The sequence below is a fragment of the Anguilla anguilla genome, chromosome 2, assembly GCF_013347855.1.
Source record: "Anguilla anguilla isolate fAngAng1 chromosome 2, fAngAng1.pri, whole genome shotgun sequence".
Classification (NCBI taxonomy): Eukaryota; Metazoa; Chordata; class Actinopteri; order Anguilliformes; family Anguillidae; genus Anguilla; species Anguilla anguilla.
In genome coordinates this window covers 63,885,745-63,908,787 of record NC_049202.1, presented here as the reverse complement: position 1 = coordinate 63,908,787, position 23,043 = coordinate 63,885,745, and the positions used below count along the sequence as shown (strand labels likewise).

At 46.8% G+C, this 23,043-nt stretch overlaps 2 protein-coding genes across 16 annotated transcripts in view; one reads left to right on the top strand and one right to left on the bottom strand.

Annotated features, from left to right (window-relative positions):
* c3b.1 (complement component c3b, tandem duplicate 1) overlaps positions 1 to 20,502 on the top strand; it is a 28,138-nt gene extending 7,636 nt beyond the window's left edge. The window contains exons 15-45 of the mRNA XM_035404253.1: positions 45 to 188; positions 810 to 1,022; positions 1,593 to 1,796; positions 2,282 to 2,443; positions 3,544 to 3,673; positions 4,768 to 4,887; positions 5,572 to 5,829; positions 6,091 to 6,298; positions 6,591 to 6,688; positions 6,869 to 7,008; positions 7,680 to 7,889; positions 8,348 to 8,414; positions 8,614 to 8,700; positions 9,510 to 9,713; positions 10,521 to 10,596; positions 10,994 to 11,153; positions 11,681 to 11,800; positions 12,730 to 12,883; positions 13,357 to 13,520; positions 14,319 to 14,474; positions 14,866 to 14,925; positions 15,086 to 15,179; positions 15,860 to 15,911; positions 16,319 to 16,406; positions 16,570 to 16,659; positions 17,016 to 17,121; positions 17,504 to 17,593; positions 17,940 to 18,023; positions 18,363 to 18,443; positions 18,796 to 18,943; positions 19,651 to 20,502. Of these exons, the coding sequence (XP_035260144.1) occupies positions 45 to 188; positions 810 to 1,022; positions 1,593 to 1,796; positions 2,282 to 2,443; positions 3,544 to 3,673; positions 4,768 to 4,887; positions 5,572 to 5,829; positions 6,091 to 6,298; positions 6,591 to 6,688; positions 6,869 to 7,008; positions 7,680 to 7,889; positions 8,348 to 8,414; positions 8,614 to 8,700; positions 9,510 to 9,713; positions 10,521 to 10,596; positions 10,994 to 11,153; positions 11,681 to 11,800; positions 12,730 to 12,883; positions 13,357 to 13,520; positions 14,319 to 14,474; positions 14,866 to 14,925; positions 15,086 to 15,179; positions 15,860 to 15,911; positions 16,319 to 16,406; positions 16,570 to 16,659; positions 17,016 to 17,121; positions 17,504 to 17,593; positions 17,940 to 18,023; positions 18,363 to 18,443; positions 18,796 to 18,943; positions 19,651 to 19,795 (4,113 nt within the window). The 3' untranslated portion in view covers positions 19,796 to 20,502. The remainder of the gene's footprint in view (positions 1 to 44; positions 189 to 809; positions 1,023 to 1,592; positions 1,797 to 2,281; positions 2,444 to 3,543; positions 3,674 to 4,767; positions 4,888 to 5,571; positions 5,830 to 6,090; positions 6,299 to 6,590; positions 6,689 to 6,868; positions 7,009 to 7,679; positions 7,890 to 8,347; positions 8,415 to 8,613; positions 8,701 to 9,509; positions 9,714 to 10,520; positions 10,597 to 10,993; positions 11,154 to 11,680; positions 11,801 to 12,729; positions 12,884 to 13,356; positions 13,521 to 14,318; positions 14,475 to 14,865; positions 14,926 to 15,085; positions 15,180 to 15,859; positions 15,912 to 16,318; positions 16,407 to 16,569; positions 16,660 to 17,015; positions 17,122 to 17,503; positions 17,594 to 17,939; positions 18,024 to 18,362; positions 18,444 to 18,795; positions 18,944 to 19,650) is intronic.
* A 473-nt stretch (positions 20,503 to 20,975) lies between these two features.
* The window catches only part of LOC118220446 (titin-like), a 435,810-nt gene continuing 433,742 nt past the window's right edge, over positions 20,976 to 23,043 (bottom strand). For all 15 annotated transcript variants that reach the window (XM_035404312.1, XM_035404314.1, XM_035404315.1 and 12 more), the window contains 3 exons: positions 22,561 to 22,839; positions 21,721 to 21,869; positions 20,976 to 21,448 (listed from right to left, as the gene is read on the bottom strand). In XM_035404312.1, the coding sequence (XP_035260203.1) occupies positions 21,440 to 21,448; positions 21,721 to 21,869; positions 22,561 to 22,839 (437 nt within the window). In that variant the 3' untranslated portion in view covers positions 20,976 to 21,439. The remainder of the gene's footprint in view (positions 21,449 to 21,720; positions 21,870 to 22,560; positions 22,840 to 23,043) is intronic.

The following is a 23,043-nucleotide window of genomic DNA, read 5'->3' as shown; positions in this document are numbered from 1 at the left end:
GTGTGAATGGCACGTGTTGGGGCGTGTCCCCTCCGCACGTTTAGGTGGAGGTGAGCCATCAGGATGGTACGCCGGCCCCCAACGTCCCCTTCCAGCTGAACCTGCAGGACGAGCCCGTTACCTCTCACTCTGGGACCGTCCGGCTGGCAGTGAACATGCCAGCGGCCTCCCGCTCGTTCACTCTTACCGTGAGTGACCTCTCTGCAGTGCTGTCTCTCTCTCTCCATTCACCACCCTCCCCGTGAACTTATTTCCAAACGTGTTTATATAAATTTGCTTTTAACCGTGTGAAAACTCTTGACTGTTCTTTTATCTTGAGTGATCAAACTTTATACAATGATCAAGTGATCCAATGATCACTTTTTACCCATTTTCTAAATGTATTTTTTCTATCACTTTTGTTTCTCAATTTGGCATCTTTTTTTTTTTTTTTTTTTTTACTGTGAATTGATTTGTTTTACAATATTTATTTGAATTTGTTTAAAAATATCTGTAAAGCCCTTTTTTCATCTGCATGAAAAGTGCAGAAATGTATTTTACTTAAAAATGTCACTGTTATTTTGAGGTTGGTCACTAGGCTGGCCCACCGTTACACAGAGATGGATACAGCGGGACTCCGGAACATTCTCACGAGCTGTTCGGCGGGCATGTGTGCGGGCGCGCGTGCGGGCGTGTTCGTGAGGTTCGCTGCCCTGGTGTCACCCGCGGTGTTTTCAGTCACGGCCTCTCAGTCCCTCTTCTGCGGAAGACGTCTTCCGGTCCTGTCCGTTCTGATCCGATGGGCCGTGTGTTCGTCCTCCGTCCGCCAGGCGCAGACCAAGAAGGGCGGCCTGAAGCCCGAGCAGCAGGCCAGACAGCGGATAGTCCTGAGTGCCTACGAGCCCTTTAACAGCGCGTACGAGAACTACCTGTACATCTCAGCCCCGGACAGGGTGTCCGCAGGGGACTCCGTCAACTTCGTACTCAACTTCAAAAGCAAAGATGAAGCACACAAGGTCATGATCGCGGATTTTACCTACCTGGTGCGTAAATGCAGTACGTTACATTTGCCATGCGTGTAATGGACACTCTAATCTTGAGTCATTTAGTCTTTTTTTTTCCTTTTTTCCCCCACACACTCTAGACCATTCATGCAGCAGAACATTTTAGTGAAGCCATTTAGGTTAAGTGCACTGGTCAGAGGCCCAGCACAATGCCCTGCCAGGGACTCAAACCCGCAACCTTCTCTGAGTTACAAACGAAAAATTCATATGCATTCATATGTGATGAAATTCATATCTACCGTTGGGCTTTCATGCCTTGCGTGCCTCTTGACCTGCCCTCTGTCTCTGGCACTCTTTCTTCTGTCTTATCTGTTTCACTCTTCCATTTTTTGTCTTCTTGCCCTCTTTCTGTCCCTCTCTCTCGTTCTCTCTCTATCGCGCTCTCTCTTCTTCTCTCTCTCTCCTCCCTCACTTTATGTCTCTCTCCCTCTTCTATGCTCTCTCCCTCTTCTCTCTCTCTCTCTCTCTCTCTCTCTCTCTCTCTCTTTCTCTCTCTATCTCTCCCCCTCTCTCTCTCTCTTTCTCTAAACTCTGTTTTCTTCCTTTGAGGTGCTGAATAAGGGGAAGATTGTGGAGGCGAAGCGCGTGGTGCGGGAGAGAGGCCAGGAGGTCATTAACATTCCCTTCCTCATCACGAAGAAAATGATCCCGTCCTTCCGTCTGGTGGTCTACTACACCCTGCCCTGGCAGACGCAGACTGAGATTGTGGCGGATTCAGTGCGGGTAGACGTGGAGGACACCTGCGTGGGGACAGTGAGTTTCACTTTGGGGGGGTGGGGTGAGAGCTTTTGGCGGGGGTCGGAAGGGTGTTGAGTTCTTCAGTGACACTGAACACTTATCCAACCTCAGTGTGCAGGGATAAGTTTCACAGTATGACAGTTTTTTTTGTTGTGATGCTAAAGCTGCAAAGAACACAGATAGTTATCTGCCCGTGTCAGGTTTTCAGCAGTTGGAGAGTGGTGAAAAAGTGATTTTGTGAAGCATAAAAAATATGACTTGTGTTAGTACTGTATGCAGATTTTCCTGACAGTCGACTGCCATTGCAAATTGTTTATTTTCCTCACTGTGGCATTGCTAAGTGCTCTGTGTCCCACTGCACAGGCAAAGCCAGTATCTTAGCAACATCAGGTGGAGGGGTTTCTCGTTGGACACTGCACCCTCCTGCATAGACAGGTGAAGGGTGTGGCCAGGGGTGTGGCGTGAGTGAGAGTTTGAGTCACTTCCTCTTCCACTCACAGCTCAGCGTGGGCAAGGAAGACGGGAGCAGATTCAAAGAGTACCAGCCAGGAAAATCCTTTGAGTTCCAGGTCAGAGGGGACCCTGGAGCCAGGGTCAGCCTGCTGGCGGTGGATAATGCCATCTTCCTCCTGAACAGAAGGAACCGGTTCACCCAGGGCAGTGTAAGCACCATGCAGCCATTCCACAACTCTCACCCTTCTAATCCTAACCTTTACACATGGTAACATATCACCCTCTCACCCTCTCACCACACCTCTCACCCTCTTACCCTCTCACCACACCTCTTACCCTCTCACCCTCTCACCACACCTCTCACCCTCTCACCCTCTCACCACACCTCTTACCCTCTCACCCTCTCACCACACCTCTTACCCTCTCACCCTCTCACCACACCTCTCACCCTCTCACCCTCTCACCACACCTCTTACCCTCTCACCCTCTCACCACACCTCTTACCCTCTCACCCTCTCACCACACCTCTCACCCTCTCACCCTCTCACCACACCTCTTACCCTCTCACCCTCTCACCCTCTCACCACACCTCTCACCCTCTCACCCTCTCACCACATCTCTCACCCTCTTACCCTCTCACCCTCTCACCACACCTCTTACCCTCTCACCCTCTCACCACACCTCTCACCCTCTCACCCTCTCACCACATCTCTCACCCTCTCACCCTCTCACCACACCTCTCACCCTCTCACCACACCTCTTACCCTCTTACCCTCTCACCACACCTCTCACCCTCTTACCCTCTCACCACATCTCTCAACCTCTCACCCTGTCACCCTTTCCACACCTCTCACTCACTCACCACACCTCTCATCCTCTCACCCACTCACCACACCTCTCACTCTCTCATTCACTTACTCACTCACCACACCTCTCACCCTCTCACCACACCTCTTATCTTCACATCAGTTTGAAATGTTTGCCATTGTTTGGACACTTATGCTTCTCTCAGAGGTCCACTGGCTGTGTATGTGGTGACTGGGATCAAATACTTTTCCCCCAGATGCCCAGCACCCACTTCTCTTACCCCTGCACCCCCACCTCTCTTACCCCTGCCCCCCACCTCTCTTACCCCTGCACCCCCACCTCTCTTACCCCTGCCCCCCACCTGTCTTACCCCTGCCCCCCCACCTCTAACCCCTGCCCTCCCCTCCTCTAACCCCCCCAATGTCCTGCATCCACAGCTTTTCACCACACACTTTATGAATGCTTATTTCTGATGAGCCTGTTGCTATGTACCCAACCCCAGATTTGGGACGTGGTGGAGAAGAGAGACATGGGCTGCACTCCCGGAGGGGGCAGGGACAGCATGGGGGTGTTCACTGACGCGGGGCTGCTGTTCTACTCCAACAATGCCAGGAAAACAACTATGAGACAAAGTAAGCCCCCCCCCCCAGGCATTCCCCAGCACCCTCCTTATGCCCTCAGCACCCACCCCACCCCTCCCTGGTCCAGAGGTCCTCTTTATTTGATCTCAGATCAATAGCTTCTGTTTTTGCTTGCGATGACCTTCGACCCCCGAAAACCTGTGCTTTGCTGTTTACTGTTTGCCTGGTGAAAACAGGAGCAGAAAGTTCAGCGAGTCATTCAGCAATTGATTTGCCATTACAGGCATGCAGACGTGTTGTAAATCTCTAAAGCGTCTCTGTACAGTATTCATCAGAATTCTTTTTAAACCAGTTCATTTAAATTTCACGTTCGATCTTGAAAACGGACTTTTTAGAGATAGTGAGATCAAATGATATTGGATCAAATGATAAATAAATGAAATTAAATCTCAATTAAACCAACACTATCTATAATCTATTTCAGGAAATATTATATAATGTTTATAGCGGATGACACATGAACTTTGATATGGATCGAGTAGCCTCCAGTTATTTCTGTGTACAGAAATATGAAGCAAATAGTTTTAATGGGATGTTCGTCTGAGTAATCCCCACCTGCTTCAGAGTTGAACTGTTTGCGGTTGTATTTTCAAGCACAGAGGTGAAAGTCTGTGCTCTGTTGCTTGGACATCGCTAGGTTGTGCTTGGGTGGTTCCGCCAGCCTGTCAGGGTGAGGGTGGAATCAGTTTGGCCGAAGATCTTCGTGTTACACGCAGATACTTTGCCTTCGCTAGTCTCCAGGCAACAGCTACGGGTTGCCAGTTTTTTTGTGCGACGTGCGGCTCTTCCCTGACGCTAGCTCTTCTGGACGTTGAGGCAGAGGAAAGGGTGACACGGTGGTGGGTGCAGTGGGTAGCACTGTCGCCTCACAGCATGTTTGACCCTCGGCTTGGGGCCTTTCTGCGTGGAGTCTGCATGTTCTCCGCGCGTTCGTGTGATTCTTCTTCGGGTACTCCGCTTTCCCCTCGCAGGCCAAAGACATGCAGGTCAGGCTAATTGGAAAGTAAACGAATAATGAACTAAATAAAAAAGAAACTGTGCAGTGAAATTTGTGCACGGTGACAGAAGGGCCCGGAAACCTGCAGTTGACGGAATCGCCCCCCAAAATTCGCACTTCTCCGGCTCTTCCCCTGCAGGCGCGCAGTGCCTCAAGCGGACCAGGAGGAGGCGATCTGTGAGGATGCTGCAGCACAGGTCCGCGCTTGGTGAGTGACAGCTCGAGAGGATGCGCATGCTGCGCTGACGAGACTCAAAGTGCTGACATCATAGGCTTACATCCCCAGATAGTGGAAATAATAAAACAATAATAAGAAATAAAGGAAAATGTTAAGGACAATGCCAGTTTTATGTTGGAGACGTGCACATTTCTGCTCACTTTTAAATGTTAATTTCAGCGCATGCCAGGTCGCTGTCTTTTTGCAGAGGTGTCTATTTAATGAAGACTAAACAAGTAGGATCAAAGAACAAACGCATTTGCAAGCAGAAGTTACATGTCAGAAATTTGCAGGGTTTGGACTTTCCCTTCATGCAAATGAAATGTACTGAAAATATATTGAAAGGATAAGAAATCAGCCTATCAGGCCTCAGCCTGTACCTTTTTTTTTCGGGCAGAGAATATTATGTTTTGATTTTGGTTTATTTTCGATACAATGACTTGATATTATTTATCAATTTTTTCATACATGCATGTTAAAATAAAAACTAAACTAACTAAACTAAACTAAAGAAAATATATTGTCAATGTATGGCAACACTTTTCAATATATGGGCAAATACAGAAATTTTAAATATTAAATATTGGAATATATGATTTTAATCATAACTGTTTATGAACATGAACATGTACCCCCCCCCCCCCCCGACCCCACCTTCCCAAACCCCCAAAAAAGAGAGTCAGTACCAGGACGCTACCCTGAAGCGCTGCTGCCTGGATGGGATGAGGGAGATCCCCATGGATTACACCTGTGTTCGGAGGTCCCACTACGTGACCGAGGGCTGGGAGTGCGTCCGTGCCTTCCTGCACTGCTGCTCCCAGTACAGGGGGGCCCCGACAACCGTGCCGCCCACCACCACAGCGCTTCCCATGCCCACGGGTTTCATCAGACATGTAGCCATTGAGAGGCATATGGAAATTCCTATGTTGTCGGGTATGAGTGAGTTTAACTAAGATTTTAAAAAATTGTTTTCATCGAGATTAAGAAATGATATGAATAAACGCACGTGCAAAAGGACCATCATTGAGTTTAGAACAAAGCCTCGAGTGGTGGCAAGTAATGATACAGTTACAGTAGCTATGGTTGTAGTTACCATGGTAACAAAGCAGTTGCTAAGGTCATCTGATCTGTACTTGCACTAGTGCACTGACGAAATGGCGTCTAACGCTGCTTACTTTTCTTTTACATTTTTAGCTAGAAGGCTTAGTGTTCCAGAAGCTAAAGTTGAGGGAGTGAGAGTGAGGGAATTTGAATTCGATGAAGACGATGAAGAAGAAGATGTGGAAGATGTGGACGACGTGGTGGATGAGCGCAGCGTCTACGTCCGTTCAAAGTTTTTTGAGACATGGTTGTGGTACGAGGTCAACCTGCCCAACACAACTGAGCAAGTCAAAATAGATGGGTACGTCAACCGCAACACACCTTGCTCTGTGGCCACTTGTGGGAGGGTGCTTAGGGCCAAAATCAAACCAGGAAGCCACAAAATGCAAAACAGTCACCTGTTCACCTAAACGGGGAACTTTATGAACAAAAAGTAACAGCAGATCTGCAGGCACCTTTAAACTGGCAACTGTAAATGTGTGAAATGTAAGCTTTGTGGAGCTGCTTTTGGCAAGGGCATCTGCTAAGCAACCATACAATGTACATAAGAGGTGCACACAGATATTGTTCTGAAGAGAAAATGGTCTCTGCAGGTCCTTCTTCAACCTGGCGCAGCTCTCTGTGGAGTCTGCGCTTCCTGACTCCATCACGGAGTGGGGAATACTGGCAGTCAGCTCCTCAGCTGACACAGGTACTGCGCCGTGTCCTGCTGCATTCGCATTATTGTGTCGGAAATGTCGCCACCCACTGGCCACCGGCTGCGTGCCGCATGACAAATTATGAAGTCACATGGTAAAGATGGTGGAGGAGGAAGAATTGAGGGGAAATAAGAAGACTTTGACTTTTTTTGTTCTCTTCTTTTTACCCGAAGGCTTCTGCGTGGCTCGGCCGTATAATATCAAATCCAGGAAGGTCTTCTTCGTGGACCTGCGGTTGCCCCGCTCGGTGGCGCGGAATGAGCAAGTGGAGGTCAAGGCCGTGCTCCACAATTACAGCGACGAGGACATGGAGGCAAGCCGGCCGACGGCCGCCCGCATCTCTGCCACACCTGGGATTCCCTCCGTTTAACATGCCACACACGTTTTACTTTTCATTTATCTTATCATTTTTCCAGGAATATACCCCACTGAGATGATAATGTCTATATTAAAATGCGTGTTAAAATGCCCCAGTTTGTGGATACACTTGAAAAAATGTAATGCAGTATAATATTTAAATATACTTTATATAATACATTTATTTAAGTGAGGAGTCCACAACAGCAACGAAATCGACAATGCAAATCGTTGAACTGACAAGAAGCAACAGGAGAAACAGGATGAACACTAGTCTAAAGGAAATGGAGAAAACAAAAGGGGCTATACACAAGGAAACGTATAGAAACTGTGCATCAGAATAATATGAACATCTTATAACATCGAGGATACAAATATGCAATTTTAATTTAGCCCAAAATACATTTTTCTGCACATTTGTGGGTACCAATAGGTTCTGTAATTATTCCACATAGTCATGCATATAGATGTAATGCTTTAGATATGTTCTGAAAACTTTAAAATGACTGAACCTTGTGAAGTTGCACAGAACACACAGACGCTCAGTACGTTCCGGAATGCACAGAGGTGTACTGTTTTGATGCCTGTGGTGTCCGCGGGGGTGCCTGAATGCCCTTCTGTTCGCAGGTCATCGTGATCCTGTACAAGACGGAGGACATCTGCAGCGTTGCGTTCACGGACAACCACAAGCAGACGGTGACGCTTCCCGCTCAGTCCTCCAGGGCTATCCCATACACCATCATGCCTCTGAAGGCCGGGGAGCTGGACATGGAGTTGAAGGCGCTGGCCCGTGACTACCTCGGGTCCGACGGTGTGAGGAAGAAGCTGCGCGTTGTGGTGAGTCACCTGCCTTCTCCAAGCCAAAATCTCCCATTGAAACATGGGTTGTGGGTTTTGTGTGTGCTAGAAAAGAAGAAAAATAAAAAATAAAAAGAAATAATAAACACGTGTCTACAATAGATTTACTGAACACATGCACACATAGGCAACTTTGGATTCGCTGACTGGGGTGGGTGTCTGAATTGATCGTAGACCAAAGGGGTGGGAAGAATGGTGTTGGAATTGATTGTGGACTGGAGGCTTGTCAGAACCAGTTGTGCGGGGAATGTGGGAGGGGGTTGGGGTGGTGGGGTACAAATAATTTGAAAACCGGACAAAATCAAAACAAAACCAGACATTCTGCTCCAAAACCTGGCACCGGGCAACCCTAGACTCCAGCCGATGATGTATTTGCAGTGAGACTGCAGGAAAGTCTTCTGGCATTCCCAGCCCCTCTGTGTTTGTCTGCAATCCAGGTGGAGGGGATTCAAAAGACCAGAGTCCAAAGTTTCATTCTGAATCCCTCCCTCAGAGGGAACAAGGGTGAGTGCTTCACCGTTGTGTTGTCATTTTGTGCCGTGGCTGCCGCTCTTTGTGGGTAAAAAAGATCATTGCCTCCACAGTGGCTCACCGATGCCCTTGAATGCTGTTCTCAGATTGCTTCACTATCTCAGTGTCTGAGTGTTCATTGGCTCTCTCACCCACCGCTGCTATGCTCGCCATTTACCGCTGCTTTTTTCAGACGGGAAACAGGTGGTGCGGGTGGAGAGCATCGGGCTGGACTCGCTGGTTCCTAACTCGAGCCCAGAGACCTACATCAATGTCAGAGGTACTGAGCCTCTCCGTGTTTTTAGAGAGGTACAAAGCACCCCCTAACGCCTCCCACTGGCTCTCTACTGCAGACGTGAAGCTAAAAGCCCTACCATGGAAGAGTATATCTTTGACAGCAGGGTTTTGATAGCTGTGATTTGTCCATTTTTCTTTAATTCTATGCATGAACACCGTGATCCACTGTGTCCCCAGGGAGGGTAGAGCACGGACTAGTGTTTGCTCACGTCCCTGTCTGACGCGTTTGATTAAAGATGTTATTTGAATGTAAGGTCACCGTGCCCACAGTCTCTGGTGGGAGTGAACTGGGACATGCGACGGGTCAGGTCCATTTCACAGCCAATCCAACTGAAGCTCTGAAAAAATGTCTGTGAGGGCCATTTTCTGTGCTTTTACAGTGAAGGAACCGTAGTTGAATTGATTGTCTGAACTGTGTGCCTTCAACTGAAATTGAACGCAACCCTGAAGACAGAGCCAAGTCGGCAGGCTCTGCGGCCCTCAAAGCCAGGAATTAGATAGATAGATAGATAGATAGATTGACTGATTGATTAATCGATTGATTGATAGACATATAGAGAGAGAGAGAGATAGATAGATAGATAGATAGGTTGACTGATTGATTAATCGATTGATTGATAGACAGATAGATAGACAGAGACCTTTATTTAAACAGGGAGACGCCAATTGAGAGCAAAGGTCTCTTTTATGATGGCGTCCTGACAATTCAACAATGCCACAAATACACACGTATCTGTAAGACATATATCTGGCCGCGGCTGCGGTGTCCCCTGGCCGACTGTCCACTTGCAGGCAGCCTGATCGCCGACGCCATCGACAACTCCATCAGCGACGACGCCCTGGGGTCCCTGATCCGCATGCCGGGGGGCTGCGTGGAGCAGAACCTGGCCACCATCACCCTCCCCCTCATCGCCACGCACTACCTGGACAAGGCGCAGCAGTGGGAGAGCGTGGGGGTGCAGCGGCGACTGGACGCACTCACCTACATTAAGAGAGGTGAGAGAGAGGGGAAGGGAGAGAGAGAGTGTGGGAAGTGGCCAGTCTGTTTCCCTTACGTCTTGCAAATAAAGTGGGGACCGACTCATCCTGAGGGCAGGGTTATGATGGGTGCAAGGGCCTCACGGTCTGGTCTTTGAATCCAGGCTGTGCCTGTGTCTGCAGTGGACAGCAGCTGCAGGGGGCCGAGGCTTAAATGGTTCTGGTACTATCCAGAGAAAGGTAACACTAGGCTGGCTGGCTAGGCTGGGATGACGGCATCTCATTGCCAGAGCTCCAGGGGTCAGAAAGTAAAAGTCCTGCCGTGTGATTCTGCCACCCGTGAATTTAGCCGGCTGTTTGCACTAATTTCTACTTCCTGGCTGAAGAATTGTGCTAATTAGTGAATACAGGCAATTGGAGGCAAAATACTGGGAAGGACTTTTGCTTTCTGAAATGTGATTTTCCACCTGTGCTTATCGCGCACCGACGACACTCCATTGTCGCTTGGGCGACTGCGTTCGGTCATTTGGGCTGCACGTGAAGTGCCTTCCTCTGACTCATGTCTTTACGAGCCGAGCATGTGGACTGCGGTGTGATGACAGGCAGCCTTTAGAGGAGAACTCATGCATGTTTGCACCCTCTTAAAGTGATGGCGGAGATGAGCACTAATGTACATGAAGTGGGGAAAGCATTAAAAAAAGCAAAGACAACAGAACATTTCAGTGTGTTTTTGGTCAACCGGATTCAGAGATTCTGCCGCAGTATTCTGCCGTGTAATGGGTGTTGTAATACAACACGTTTGCTGTTTGTGATTTATTTGGACAGGTTATGAAAGACAGCTGGCATACCGCAAGAAAGACGACTCTTACCCCCCGTACTCAAAAGAAGGAGCCAGCACATGGTAGTAAAGAATGTCATAAATGTCTTTTTTTTTTGAGCTCAGTTTTTTTTTCCTCATTGAACTTTCGATTTGTTATGATCATCAGTTGACTTCACAACGTGCCTGCCTTTTGAGCTGCCTGTAGGTTTGATAATCAAATAGTTCGCAATTCAGAGTGAAATTACTGCCTGATTAGGTTGAATAAGATTTTGACGTTTGACTCGATGCACATCTTTTGAAGTTGACGTGCTTCTTGCCAGCTCACTAAAAAGGAACACGGTGAAATTTCCTTTGCTGCAGTTAGTCCCAGGAGAATAAATCCATCTCAGCACTCTGTGCGACTGGTGGACGGTTCCGGAGAAGCGCCCCGCTCCTCTCTGCTCTTCTCTGAAGACAGCCACGTTTTCCCCCCTTTCAGGATCACGGCGTACACCGTGAAGGTGTTCTCCATGGCGTACCCCATTATACCCGTGATAGACGACCACGTGTGCGGCCCACTCCTGTACCTGCTGAGGGAGAGACAGCTGCCCACCGGGGTCTTCACAGAGGACACCCCGGTCTACGATGCCACCATCACGGTAACATTCGCGCTGTAAACGGTCCAGTCGACCGTCGTTGAGAAGCTGGGAAATGACAGATGTACGGTTCAGGAAGGGGATATTACCGGAATGCTCTGTTCTCATAATTAGGTATTTTTATGTTCCAGTGTTCTTGTTACACACACACACACACACACACACAAATGTACTTTCACGAGTTAAGGACCCCACCATCAAGTGTATGCAAGCATTATGTTCATTGAGCAACTATCCGTAATTGAAAGTGGTAAATAGTAGTATGGTTGAAGAGTCTGCAGTGTGGGGAAGTCTTCGTCGAAGGATTGACCGTAGTTCCAGGGCTTAGTGAACCCCAGCTCGACACTGTGGGGGTGGGGGGGGGGTGGGGGATGGGCTGGGACTGGAGGGTGAAGCACATAAATGAGAATGAAAGAGAACAGGTGGCTTTGGGCAGGAAGGTTTCTTATAGGGAATAAGTGGAAGGGGAGTGTTTGAGGTGTGGTCCTTCTCCTGAACCTCCCTCTCTCTCCCTCTCTCTGTGGCTTCAGGGTGGTGTAGGGGGGACGGAATCCACCGTGACCCTCACCGCGTTTGTGATGATAGCCATGGCTGAAGCAAAGGCAGTGGTGACCTGTAAGGATCCCAACAACCCCGACATCGATGTGGAGGTAACTTCTGACCGGCCGATCTCAGGGACCGGGTCTCGCTCTGCACTTTCATGGAGCAGGAAATGTTTTGTTTTTTTTTCTTTATCGGAAAAACAATGGCAGACGACGGCACAGGGTGAGATCTCTGCATTTGAAGCACTAGTGATATTGTTATTTTTATCAATGTCTGATGAGTGTGATGTGTTGTTCAGTAGGACAGAGAGCGAGAGATGACAAGAGAAAGAGAGAGAAAGGGGGGGGAAGAGAGGGAGAAAGAGGGAGAGAGGGTAAATGAGGGGAGAGTGGGAGAGAGAAAGAGACAGAGAGAGGGGGGAGAAAGAGCAAGAGAGAAAGAGAGAGAGATTGTAGAAGTGTGGCAGAAAGCACACCATCTACCCTTACACAGAAAAATGTATATTTACAACATGCAAAGATCCAAATATTGATATTATTCTTCATTTTTTGTAGCATTAGAAGGTATCATAATATTTTCAGCATTCAACAGCACATTGCACTTAAGACTGCTCTGTTTGTGAAATAAAAACTGTTACTTGAAATATACAATGTATATTCTTTTGTATTGAGAAATGTGTTGAGTAATACATAGAAATATAATGTGAAATAAACCAATTATTGCTGCGTTGGATATGCCAAAATATGAAATTGGCATGCATTGAAATTATCTTATTTTATTTATTCCTAATTAAATATTCGGGAAAACCCCACAGAGATGGAAATATATCCAAATACATGCATATCGCCATCATATATAAATGCATAATAAGTGTAAAAAAATCCCTTCCGTGTATATTTGAATGTACCGATAAATGCGCTACTGTGCGTTTTCAGATGCGCGGCAGCGTGCTCTCGTTGCGTCGGAGTAGGCGTGCGGGGCGTTAGCGCGTGTCGGGCGTGAGACGCGTCGCTCATTTCCCGTTCCTCGCTCACAGCGCAGGCTCGGGCAGGAAGCCGCCGGCCGCCTGAGGAGGCTGCTGCCCGAAGTGCGGAGACCCTACACGGCGGCCATCGCGGCCTACGCGCTGGCCCTGGTGGACCCGCGGGACGGCAGGCCCCTGCTGGAGCTGGAGAAGACCGCGTCTCCCGGTACCGGCGAGCGCTCGCGCACTCCCGCCGCTACACAAGTCGCGCGCACCCGCCTACGAGTGTCTGGTGTGGTATGTTAGGCATGGAGGTGCGGTGGCAGGCCTGTTCGTTTTTCAGTTTTAGCACGACAAAATATTTAAATGTAATGCACGTTGCAGTTAATCTTTTGGTATTTAGCGGACACTTTTATCCCAAGTGGTATTTGGAGACTCATGGAGACTGACAGCTGGCTCTGATTTTATACTTGGTCTGAGGAATTTACTCTCCTCCACTGACAGTATAATTCCTATGACTTTCACAGAAATAAAGACGGTGCTGCGTTAGCGAGGTAGCGTACGCGCGGCGTCCATTTTAAACGTGGGTGGTTATGGCAGCGGGAATGTGCACGGTTAACTATTCACTGAAAAAAAGCCTTGCTTTCATAGGAAACTGCTTCCCTCTCTCCTCCCCTCCGGCCTGGTTTCTGCCCACAGATAAGACCCACTGGCCGGACAGGGAGAACGAGCTGTTCACGCTGGAGGCCACGGGCTACGCCCTGCTGGCCCTGGTGAAGATGGGGCAGATGGAGCGAGCCGCCCTGCCCTTCCAGTGGCTCAACGACCGGCGCAGGCTGGGCGGCGGCTTCGGCTCCACACAGGTACCAAACAGGGAGGGTTCGCCCGCACGCACACACACACGCACACACACACTCACACACACACTCACACGCATACACTCATACCCGTACACACACACTCACACACTCACACGCATACACACACACACACTCACACGCATACACACGCATACACACACACACACAAACTCACACGCATACACACACACACTCACACACACACACACACTCACACGCATACACACACACACTCACACACATGCATACACACACACTCACACGCATACACTCACACCCATACACACCCACACACACACACACACTCACACTCCACACAGGTACCGCACAGGGAGGGTTCGCCTGCACGCACACACTCGCACACTCACACGCATACACACACACACACGCACACACACGCACGCACACACACATTCACACACACACTCGCACTCCGCACAGGTACCGCACAGGGAGGGTTCACACACACACAATCCTCACAGCTACTGCACAGGGAGGATTCTACTGTCACGGACAGGGTACACGTGCTGAAAATATATTTAAATTAAATGCATTAGCGAAACTGCCTGGTGGTCAAGGGGCCCAAAGCAGCTGCTCATGTCACTTATTGGGTCAGGCTGAGCCGTGTTTCTCTGAATGACTCTCTGCTGGACCGCAGTTCGATTGGATCATAAGTACAGTCCAGTAGCGATCGTGTCGAGCTTGTGTCCCTGTACAGCGATGCTGTGCAATGTGTCGCTCAGTGCAAGCTGTGACCCTAACTTTGTTGTGCTGTGCCCACCCCCCCCCCCCCCCCCCCAGTCCACCATGGTGGTCCTGCAGGCTTTGGCAGAGTACCTCATCCACAAGCCCCCGCCCCAGGACCTGAACCTCAGGGTGGCCCTCAGCCAGCCTGGGCGCAGTGACACAGTCTGGACCTTTCAGCCGAAGACCGCCTACGTTGCCCGGTCCGCCAAAGTATGGCACCCGTCCATACACACCAACACACACACACGCGCGCACACACACACGCACGCACGTACACACACTGTCTGCATAGTATGCCTTTAAAAGCCAAACACCAGCAGTAGGAAGCCTTCGTTCCACCATGACAGTGCATCAGCATCACATTTGTTATTCACGTGGTCATGCAATAAATTGTGAAAAAGACCTAGTTTTTCTGCATGCTCTTCAGTACAAACAGTTAACAGCATATAAACAGTATTTGTGGATCCTACCTGAGGCAGAAAAGGCTGGAGAATTTGACATTTGGGAGCAACTTTCTGGATATTTATTTTGTAAATCCCGGGAGTTTGTGATAAGTGTGTTTCTCCTACAATTATCTCTTTTTCGTGATGATGTCATCAAGGCCACTATTGACCAGACGTTCACGCTGGAAGCTTCTGGGAACGGCCAGGGGGTCTTGGAGGTAGGCTGACTCAGGGAGTTTTTCCATTCTTCATTCCCACACACTCCTGTGTCCTGTGCTGGGAATGTTTGGATTGCGGGAATGCATGTCACATTCTGCTAAGCAAATTGCGAGGGCAGTTCCATTGCATCACGCCTCCCGTACACTTCCCTCTGCCCAGGTTGTGACCTTCTACAATCAGCTGCCCGACGTCCACGAGAAGGAAAGCTGTGGCGCCTTTGACCTGGACGTCACAGTCAAGGAATCGCAAGACAGTAGGCTGCACGTACACCCACCAATAGGCCCTCTCCAAATACCAAACCATCAGTATTTAATAATGAACACTGGATACTGGACTTTTTTCACATCTTTCCAATGATGTAACTGGCAATACAATAGATTGGCATGCAGGTTTCACCTTGGTTGCGCCACACTAACTGCTGTATACAAGGCACTATATAAAGTTGGAATACAATAGGAGGGAATTTCTTAAGTCTCAGAGTGCCTATTTAATTTTTTTTTAGCAATTATACATTTTTATTTTATTGGCTATGCATATAATTTACAGAATAACAGAATTTTACATACAATATTACATTTACATACATGTGGGAGTACAGGAAGTACTTCTTTTTGTTACAGCTATAGTCGGTGAAAATCCTGTTCAAAACGAATTATATTTCTGTGATGGCGGGTATATGGAATTTATGTGGCATATGATTTTAGTGCAGAAAATGAAAAGTAATTTTGGAAATCAAAAATATATAAAAATGATGTGAATTATTTGGTTATGAGCTTGTGTCTTGTGGTTGTACATGTGCATTGTTGGCCTAATTTTGCAGCTGGGTTTTCCAAGTTTAAGACACTAAAACATAATGTTGAAAATGCATGTGTATACATGCCATAAATGCATTTATGAAGTCAACTGATCTGTTTTTTTTTTTTTTTGTTCAAGGAAAGACCTCAGAGGACACAGAAGGGTCGTACAGGCTGAACATCAACGTGAGGTGAGGACAGAGAATGACTCCAAGCAATGTGGATTATGAGCTGCTTACAGCCAACGTTACACAACAAGCAATACAAGGCAGCAAAGGACACTGAGTGGAGAGTGGAGAGTGGAGAGAAAAGTCTTCGTCTGAACATTTTCTGGGTCAAGAGGACTGAGTGCTGCCTTTTGCATTCCACAGTAGTTTGAGGGGTGATGGTGTAACCTTTATGCTCCTACAGTACTTATTTAAGCACAGCCGCAAGCTGCGAAGATTTTACTGTGCTCAACTACAGGAGTGAACCAGCATAGTAAGGTAATTGGTTGGAACAAAAACCAGCACGCAAGACCGGCCCTCCAGGACTGGAGTTGTGCACCCCTGCCTTTATATAATCCTATCCCCCCCACCCCCCTCTATATGCTCAACAGGTCTCGGCAACAGTCTGAGGTCAGAATGGTTGTCCTGGACATCACCCTCCCCACCGGCTTTGTTCCTGACAATAAGGACCTAGAGATGGTAAGATATTTATTGGCGATTTTTGCAATGCATTGTGGGAGTTATCTGGTGAACATTTTCAGCAAAAAAAAAAGAAAAAAAAAGTGCACTCTGAACCCCTGTGCCACAGTTGTGTTGTGAGTTGTGACTATGCTCACTGCTCTCTTATCTGCGCTTCTCCTAGCTGGCTAACTCTGTGGATCGCTACATAAACAACTTTGAGATTGTGGACGGGCTGAGTGACAGAGGATCGCTCATCATTCACCTGTTCAAGGTAAGCATGAGTGAGCCTGACCGACGGGAAACGTGTGCTGCTTGCTCTTAGTGGACTCCCGCTCAACACTGACTGGAAATGCACGCTGCGCTTCATAAACCTCGTCTGAACACTGCGTGTGGGAATACGCAATGTTTTCTTACTTAGTGAGTCCAACCTTGAACTCAGTCCTGTGATTATTCATTACAGTGAGTGCACAGTTCTAAGTAGAGTTAAGGTCCTCTGTGTACAGATACGATCCTCTGATATGTTGCAGTAGTGATGTAAAATTTTCTGATGCTTAAAATATAGATTTTTGGTCAATCTGGAAGAACTGATTGAGGGAGATCAGCTGTACTAATGCTGTACCTTCCCAGGTGTCAAACAAGGAGACGGAGAGCATCTCCTTCCGGCTGCTGCAGAAGTTCAAAGTGAGGCTGATTCAGCCGTCCTCAGTCACTGTATATGAGTATTACAACCCAGGTAAAGTTACAGTTCACTCCCCGTGCAGTGGTCAAAGCAGCGCTCACTTACCTGGCTCATTAGGGGTCATATCAAGGCGTAAGTTAGTACTGTGGTCTTACTGGAGTGTCTGTGTTATTCTGGAGTTTATGGTTGATCATATGGTCAGTCACCCGGCATCCTTTCCATTGACTTGCTAATAAATTCAAGGGTTATTCTTTTGTCTGTGTAAACTTTTTATGAACAATTTTTTTGAATGCTGAATGTGCCATATTGTATAAGAAAATTGAATTCATTTAAAGTTAAGGATGAGTGGTGATTGAGTCCAGGCCCATGTGTGTGGAGAGTGGCCTGTATGCGGTATCCATGGTAACGGCAGTGTTGTACTGGACTCTCCACTTAGACCACCGCTGCATTAAGTTCTACAACCCAGTGGCAGAGGAGGCGGAGCTGCAGAGGATCTGCAGCAACGACACCTGTCACTGTGCTGAGGGTGGGTGGGGCTGTGTGCGTGTGCGTGTGCATGTGTGTAGGTGTACGTGCGCGTGCGTGTGTGCTTGTGTGTGTGTAAGTGTACGTGCACATGTGCGTGTTTGTGTGTTGTTTGTCTGCTTGCATGTGTCTGCCTGTGTGTGTGTGTGTGAGTGATTCCTGTATTACATTTACAATTTAATTGCTCAGTGTGTAAAAGATCACATCTTAAAGTAAAATGAGTCCATTCTAATACTCTTCTTTCACAGTGCTGTTACACAGTATAGATATACTGGCTGGGGTCTGAGGTGGTCGACCACAGTGAGCCTTTCTGTGTTTCTCCCCCTCTCACCACCCCTCTTTCACAGGGAACTGTGCCGTCGCTAAGCGATGGGGCAAGCCTGTGGACGACTTCACGCGTGAGGACGAGGCCTGCTCCGGAATCCATCACGGTACGCCACGGGAGACCCCGGCTTCCGCTCAGCAGCGGAACGTGGACATCCAAAAATATAACGGAGATATCCGAGAGTCTTGTACTTCTGGTGTTCTGGCGACGACGAGAGATAACTCGCAAACTGCGTTCAATGCTTCCAGACACGATTAATGGAGTTTAATGACGTTGAGCACACTGTTTCGAGTGCCTTTTTTCATCAGCATGACTTTATGGCTGCTCCTAGTGCATTATTACGTAATAATCCCCTTTCCTTTCAAAAACATTCAGATTGGCATAATATTGCAATGGGACCACTTTTTTTTTTGGTTTTATCATGGTTAATGTCTCTGTTTTACAGTGTACAAAGTGAAAGTCTCAAAAGTCAGCAGGAGCCAGTATGACAGATATGAAATGGAAATCTTATTGGTCATAAAGGAAGGTACAGTATGCTAGTCTTCCGCCATTGGTCAAATCCTGTCTTTAAAAGGCTGTTGAGGGGCAAAACTGTGCGAGTCTCTGGAATTGTTTCAGATCCACCTGTCACAATAAGACTTTGTGTTAACAGTGTGGCATTAAGGAAACAGAGCCACTCTGAAGAAGGTTAAACTGCATTGAAGCAACAACGTGATTTTTGTGAATCCTTAAACATGATGAAATACCTGGAAAATATTTTCCAAATTGTCTTTAGAAAATACATTAGGTGCCAGTCCTGTCTGCTGCAGTTCTCTTTGTCTTTCTCAGCCATTAGCCGTTGTGTTGTACCGATCGTTCTGCCCCCCCCCCCCCCCCAGGAAAGGACGAAGGCGTCCAAGCGTCTGACAGAAGGATCTTTATCTCACACTCGGGTTGCCGCGAGGGACTGGACCTCCAGGAGGGAAAGGAGTACCTCATTATGGGCCCTCCCGCGGATATCTGGCATCAGGACAGCTCCACCAACAGGTGAACGGAGAGGCGACGGACTCGGGGGTAGATGAGGGGGTTTGAACTGCACTGCGCGTCCACCAGTGCGTTCGTCACAGTGTTTACCCAGGAAAGCAGAGCTGTTAGCGCTAACCGCTTGCTTTCAGTGTGAACGTCTTGCGACTCACATCTACGGTGGCACCGATTGGGTTGTAGCTTTACTTATCCTCACCACTGGTGGTCCTATAGCTATATTAAATACAGCTTCTGTAAGTCACTTTAGGCAAAAGCATCTGCTAAATCATAAATTGCAATTTTACTTACAAAACCTGCAAACATCCACAGACTCTTGGAAGGGGGCTGTGGGTGGTTTGACAATTATTCTGTAGAACAGCAACATGATCTCATGTTTGGCACTTTGAAATGAGCATTAAAGGAATGCCGGTTTGAGTGTAGCTACATCCTGTCTGTTTTTGTAGAGAACCTCATGACATTGAGGAAGGGTCTGATATCCAGTTGTATAAATGTTTGAATTCCAGCGGCAAAGGTGTAGGAGAGTGGGGGATGTAATCACAGCTTCACTATTATACCGTTTTTACCGATTAATTGATTTGATTGATTGATTAATTGCTGCTAGGTTCCAGTCTCATCAGCCGTCCAGAACAGAACCGGGCTAAGATGGGCTCAAGTAGAGAGGTGTCAGTTTGGCCACTGTTCTGTCTGACAGATTGCGCTTCCTCTCTTAGATACACCTACACCCTTGGGAAGAAGAGCTGGGTGGAGCAATGGCCAACAGAGGCCGAATGCAGGAGTGACTCAGGGCTTGCCAAACGGTGCACCCAGCTGGCGATGTTGACCTCTGACCTTATGGAGAAGGGCTGCCTGTCCTGAGTAACTGTGCTGCTTTGCCAAAATTAGAGCCACGCCAATGGATTTATGGGACCCGGCCGTACCGCAGACTCTTTTGTACTGCTGCACAATGAAAATATATTACCACATATTGAAAAATATACCATAATACACTGACTAATGAAGTTGTTTTTTTTGGCCCTCCAAATATATTTTCCAGTACATGCTAATATATTGCCATGCTTGCTTAAGAATACATTATTGGTTATTTTTTTATATACATCCCACTGAGACAAAGGTGGCTATAATTAATATGTTTTTCAATATTTTCATATATTTCAATACATTTCTTAATGTGAAAAAGCAATTTATTTCAATAGTTTCTTCTCAAATAGCATTTTTACAAACAAGTTAGTTTTATGTGTTGAAGTCCATGTGCAGTTGAAGTCAATGTGCAGTATGCGCAGTTAAATGCTGAAAGTATAATCAGAACAGCCTGTCATCATCACAAAAATGAAAAATCAAAAATAGCAAAATAGTAGCTCTCCATATGTGGAAAAAATGTTCTAATAAAGGTGGAGAGAAGGGTGGAGGTGACTCAGCTGCTGCTCTGCATCTCTGGTCTCAGTCAAACTGAGGTCCTATTTTGTCACGTTAATTCCACATTAAATTGTTGTAGAAGTAACATTATTCAACTGAACCAATGAAAATGAAGATATTGTTGATATAAAGGACCATTTGGTTTTTCATTGTTGTATCAACAGTTTTGTTTTTCCCAGATTTATTTATTTATTTATTTTTTTTACAGTTAGGGTTAGGGTTAGGGTTAATCTAATTGCTGCAGTATCCTCAGTCTGTGTGGTTTGACCACCTCAGATTTGGCATTCGTTCACTAAGGGCAGCTACGACTGTCTCTATTATTGTACATCTGTGCAGCTTAGCTGGGGACCTGCAATGAACTATGGGATCTTGAGGCAAGGGAAACAAAATGGTGGTGCATGCTCTCTTTCAGGGTAATGTTTCAAAGAAAGGAGCATCTTGCTGACATGAAAATTTGGTTGACTAACATGGGGCCCACACAGGAATAGACTATTACTTTAGGAATTGCAAAGATAATGAAAGGTTTCTCAGAGATTCCATGCCAATACGCATATTTATTATTATTACTCTTGTATAAAAAGGGAAAACCCACTGAGACCATGGTCGCCTTTTTTCAATACAATACAGTAATACAGCATTGAAAGGAATGATACATTATTACTTGTATTACTTGTGTCAGTGCGATGATATTCTGGCTCTGCACTTGATTTGGGGGTAAATTCAGCCGAGGTCTAGCATGCGTATTGATGGAGATTTCGCACAGAAACACTATAAGTGACGTAAAATTGCTTGTGTAAGATAAAGTCACCAAGCCCCAAAAATATACCATATCATCATTTAATGTCTGTAGCCAGATTCCTCATAAGTAGTCCTGATTATTTTAAAATAAGACAAAGGACAAATTAAGGTTGCAATTGAACTAAAAAGCAGAGCTAGACAAATTGGAGAAGAGCTACTAATTAAAAAGCAAGCATTAAAAAACAACAACAAAGGTACAACTGAATAATTTCTTAGTACCAGTTGGTTTGAAAAACATGAAGTATTTCCCCATTAAAAATATCACTACCACAGGATGTGATCTTCTTGTTATTTCATCTGTAAAAAGAAGCATATTAAAGTCAAAAAATTACACAATGACACCATCGTACTACTACTACTACTAATAATAGTAATAACAATAACAGTTATTATTATTATTATTATTATTATTATTATTTCGTAATAGTAAAACAAAAAGCACACAACTAAAAATAACTCTCGGACTGTAATTGCACATGCTGCCTGAATCATGATTTGCTTTAACGCAGAGAAGCAAATGAACGGGTCGCCATTGTCTTTATGAGCGGTTTGAATGGCCTCATCCTTACCAGTGCTAATGTCACAGTGATGCTGTAGAATAGAGCGATGATGAACATGCCGAGGAAGGCATAGACAGTGTTCCACAGTTCCTCAGGGCTGTCAGCTGACGGTGGCTCCTGTGTGTTTTCGTTGAAGTACTCGTTCTCTGCGCCGATGTCTTCAGGAGAGGAAACAAGGAAGACGCACTAGTACTGAGTGATCAGTCAGCGAGGGCAGCTAATATGCTCCATGTAGGTTATTGATAATGTAAAACGAGGCTGACCGTATATCTACATTTTAGCGGATGCGCTTACTCATTTTTCTTTAAAAAATGTTTTTATTTATTTATTTTTCTTTTTTACGTGTGATGCGTTTCTGTACGTGGATGTTCACTGAATCAATTCAGCTTGTGTAGAAGGACACCTTTTCCCACCTGTCAATCAAACTCTGCGTTGCTAACCCAAGTTCCTGACCATTGTGTTACCCTGTTGCCATATACCCAAGGTCTAATGAGAGAGACCTCTCTCTCAACCTGCAACCTAATCATCCCCCAATTTAATTGGCTGAAAATTGCTCTCTCCCACTCCATCTCAGCTGATGTGAGGTGAGTGTCTGGTGCAAAATGGCTGCCGTGCATCACTCATGTGGGTGCTACACATTGGTGGTGGTTGAGGCATTTCCCACTCATCACTGTGAAGCTCTATGAGTTGTCGGCTGGTGTGAAAAGCACTTTATAAATGCAAGGAATGCATTAATTAATCAATCAGTTGAGTGATCTTCACCTTGATACCCTCCTCACCTTGGGCTTACTTGTGAAAAATAAAAAAAACATATTTCAAAAACAGAATATCAAGAACTGGTGAGCGTACCTGGCTGGCTCCTAGTGATTGACAGATTCTTCGTGACGTGGGCCACCGTACAGGTGTACCTGGCCCCAGGTTGCCAGGAAACCCGCAGGTAGCTCCAGATGGTGAACTTCCCATCAGCCCCTCTGGACACATCGCTGGTGTTGTACTCCAGCAGCTCCTCCCTGCTGTTCAGGACCCAGGTGACATTGATGGCGGCTGGACTGAACCCGTGGACCAGGCAGATCAGTCCCCCGTCGAGCCACAGCAACACGGCGTGGGGTGGGGTGCGGGTCACCGAGGCTGGGGGGTACAAGATGCTTCGTTACAGGGAGCGGTAGTTCACCCGCCCAGAATTTGGCACTGAATTCACTTGGGACCATTGCACTGTGTGCCGAATCTTCTTCTTCCACAAATAAAATGAGATTCACAAATTGTTTTTTTTTTCTTACAAAATTTCCCTCAAATCAGAACTGTGATAATATATCTTAATTGACTGGGTTTTTT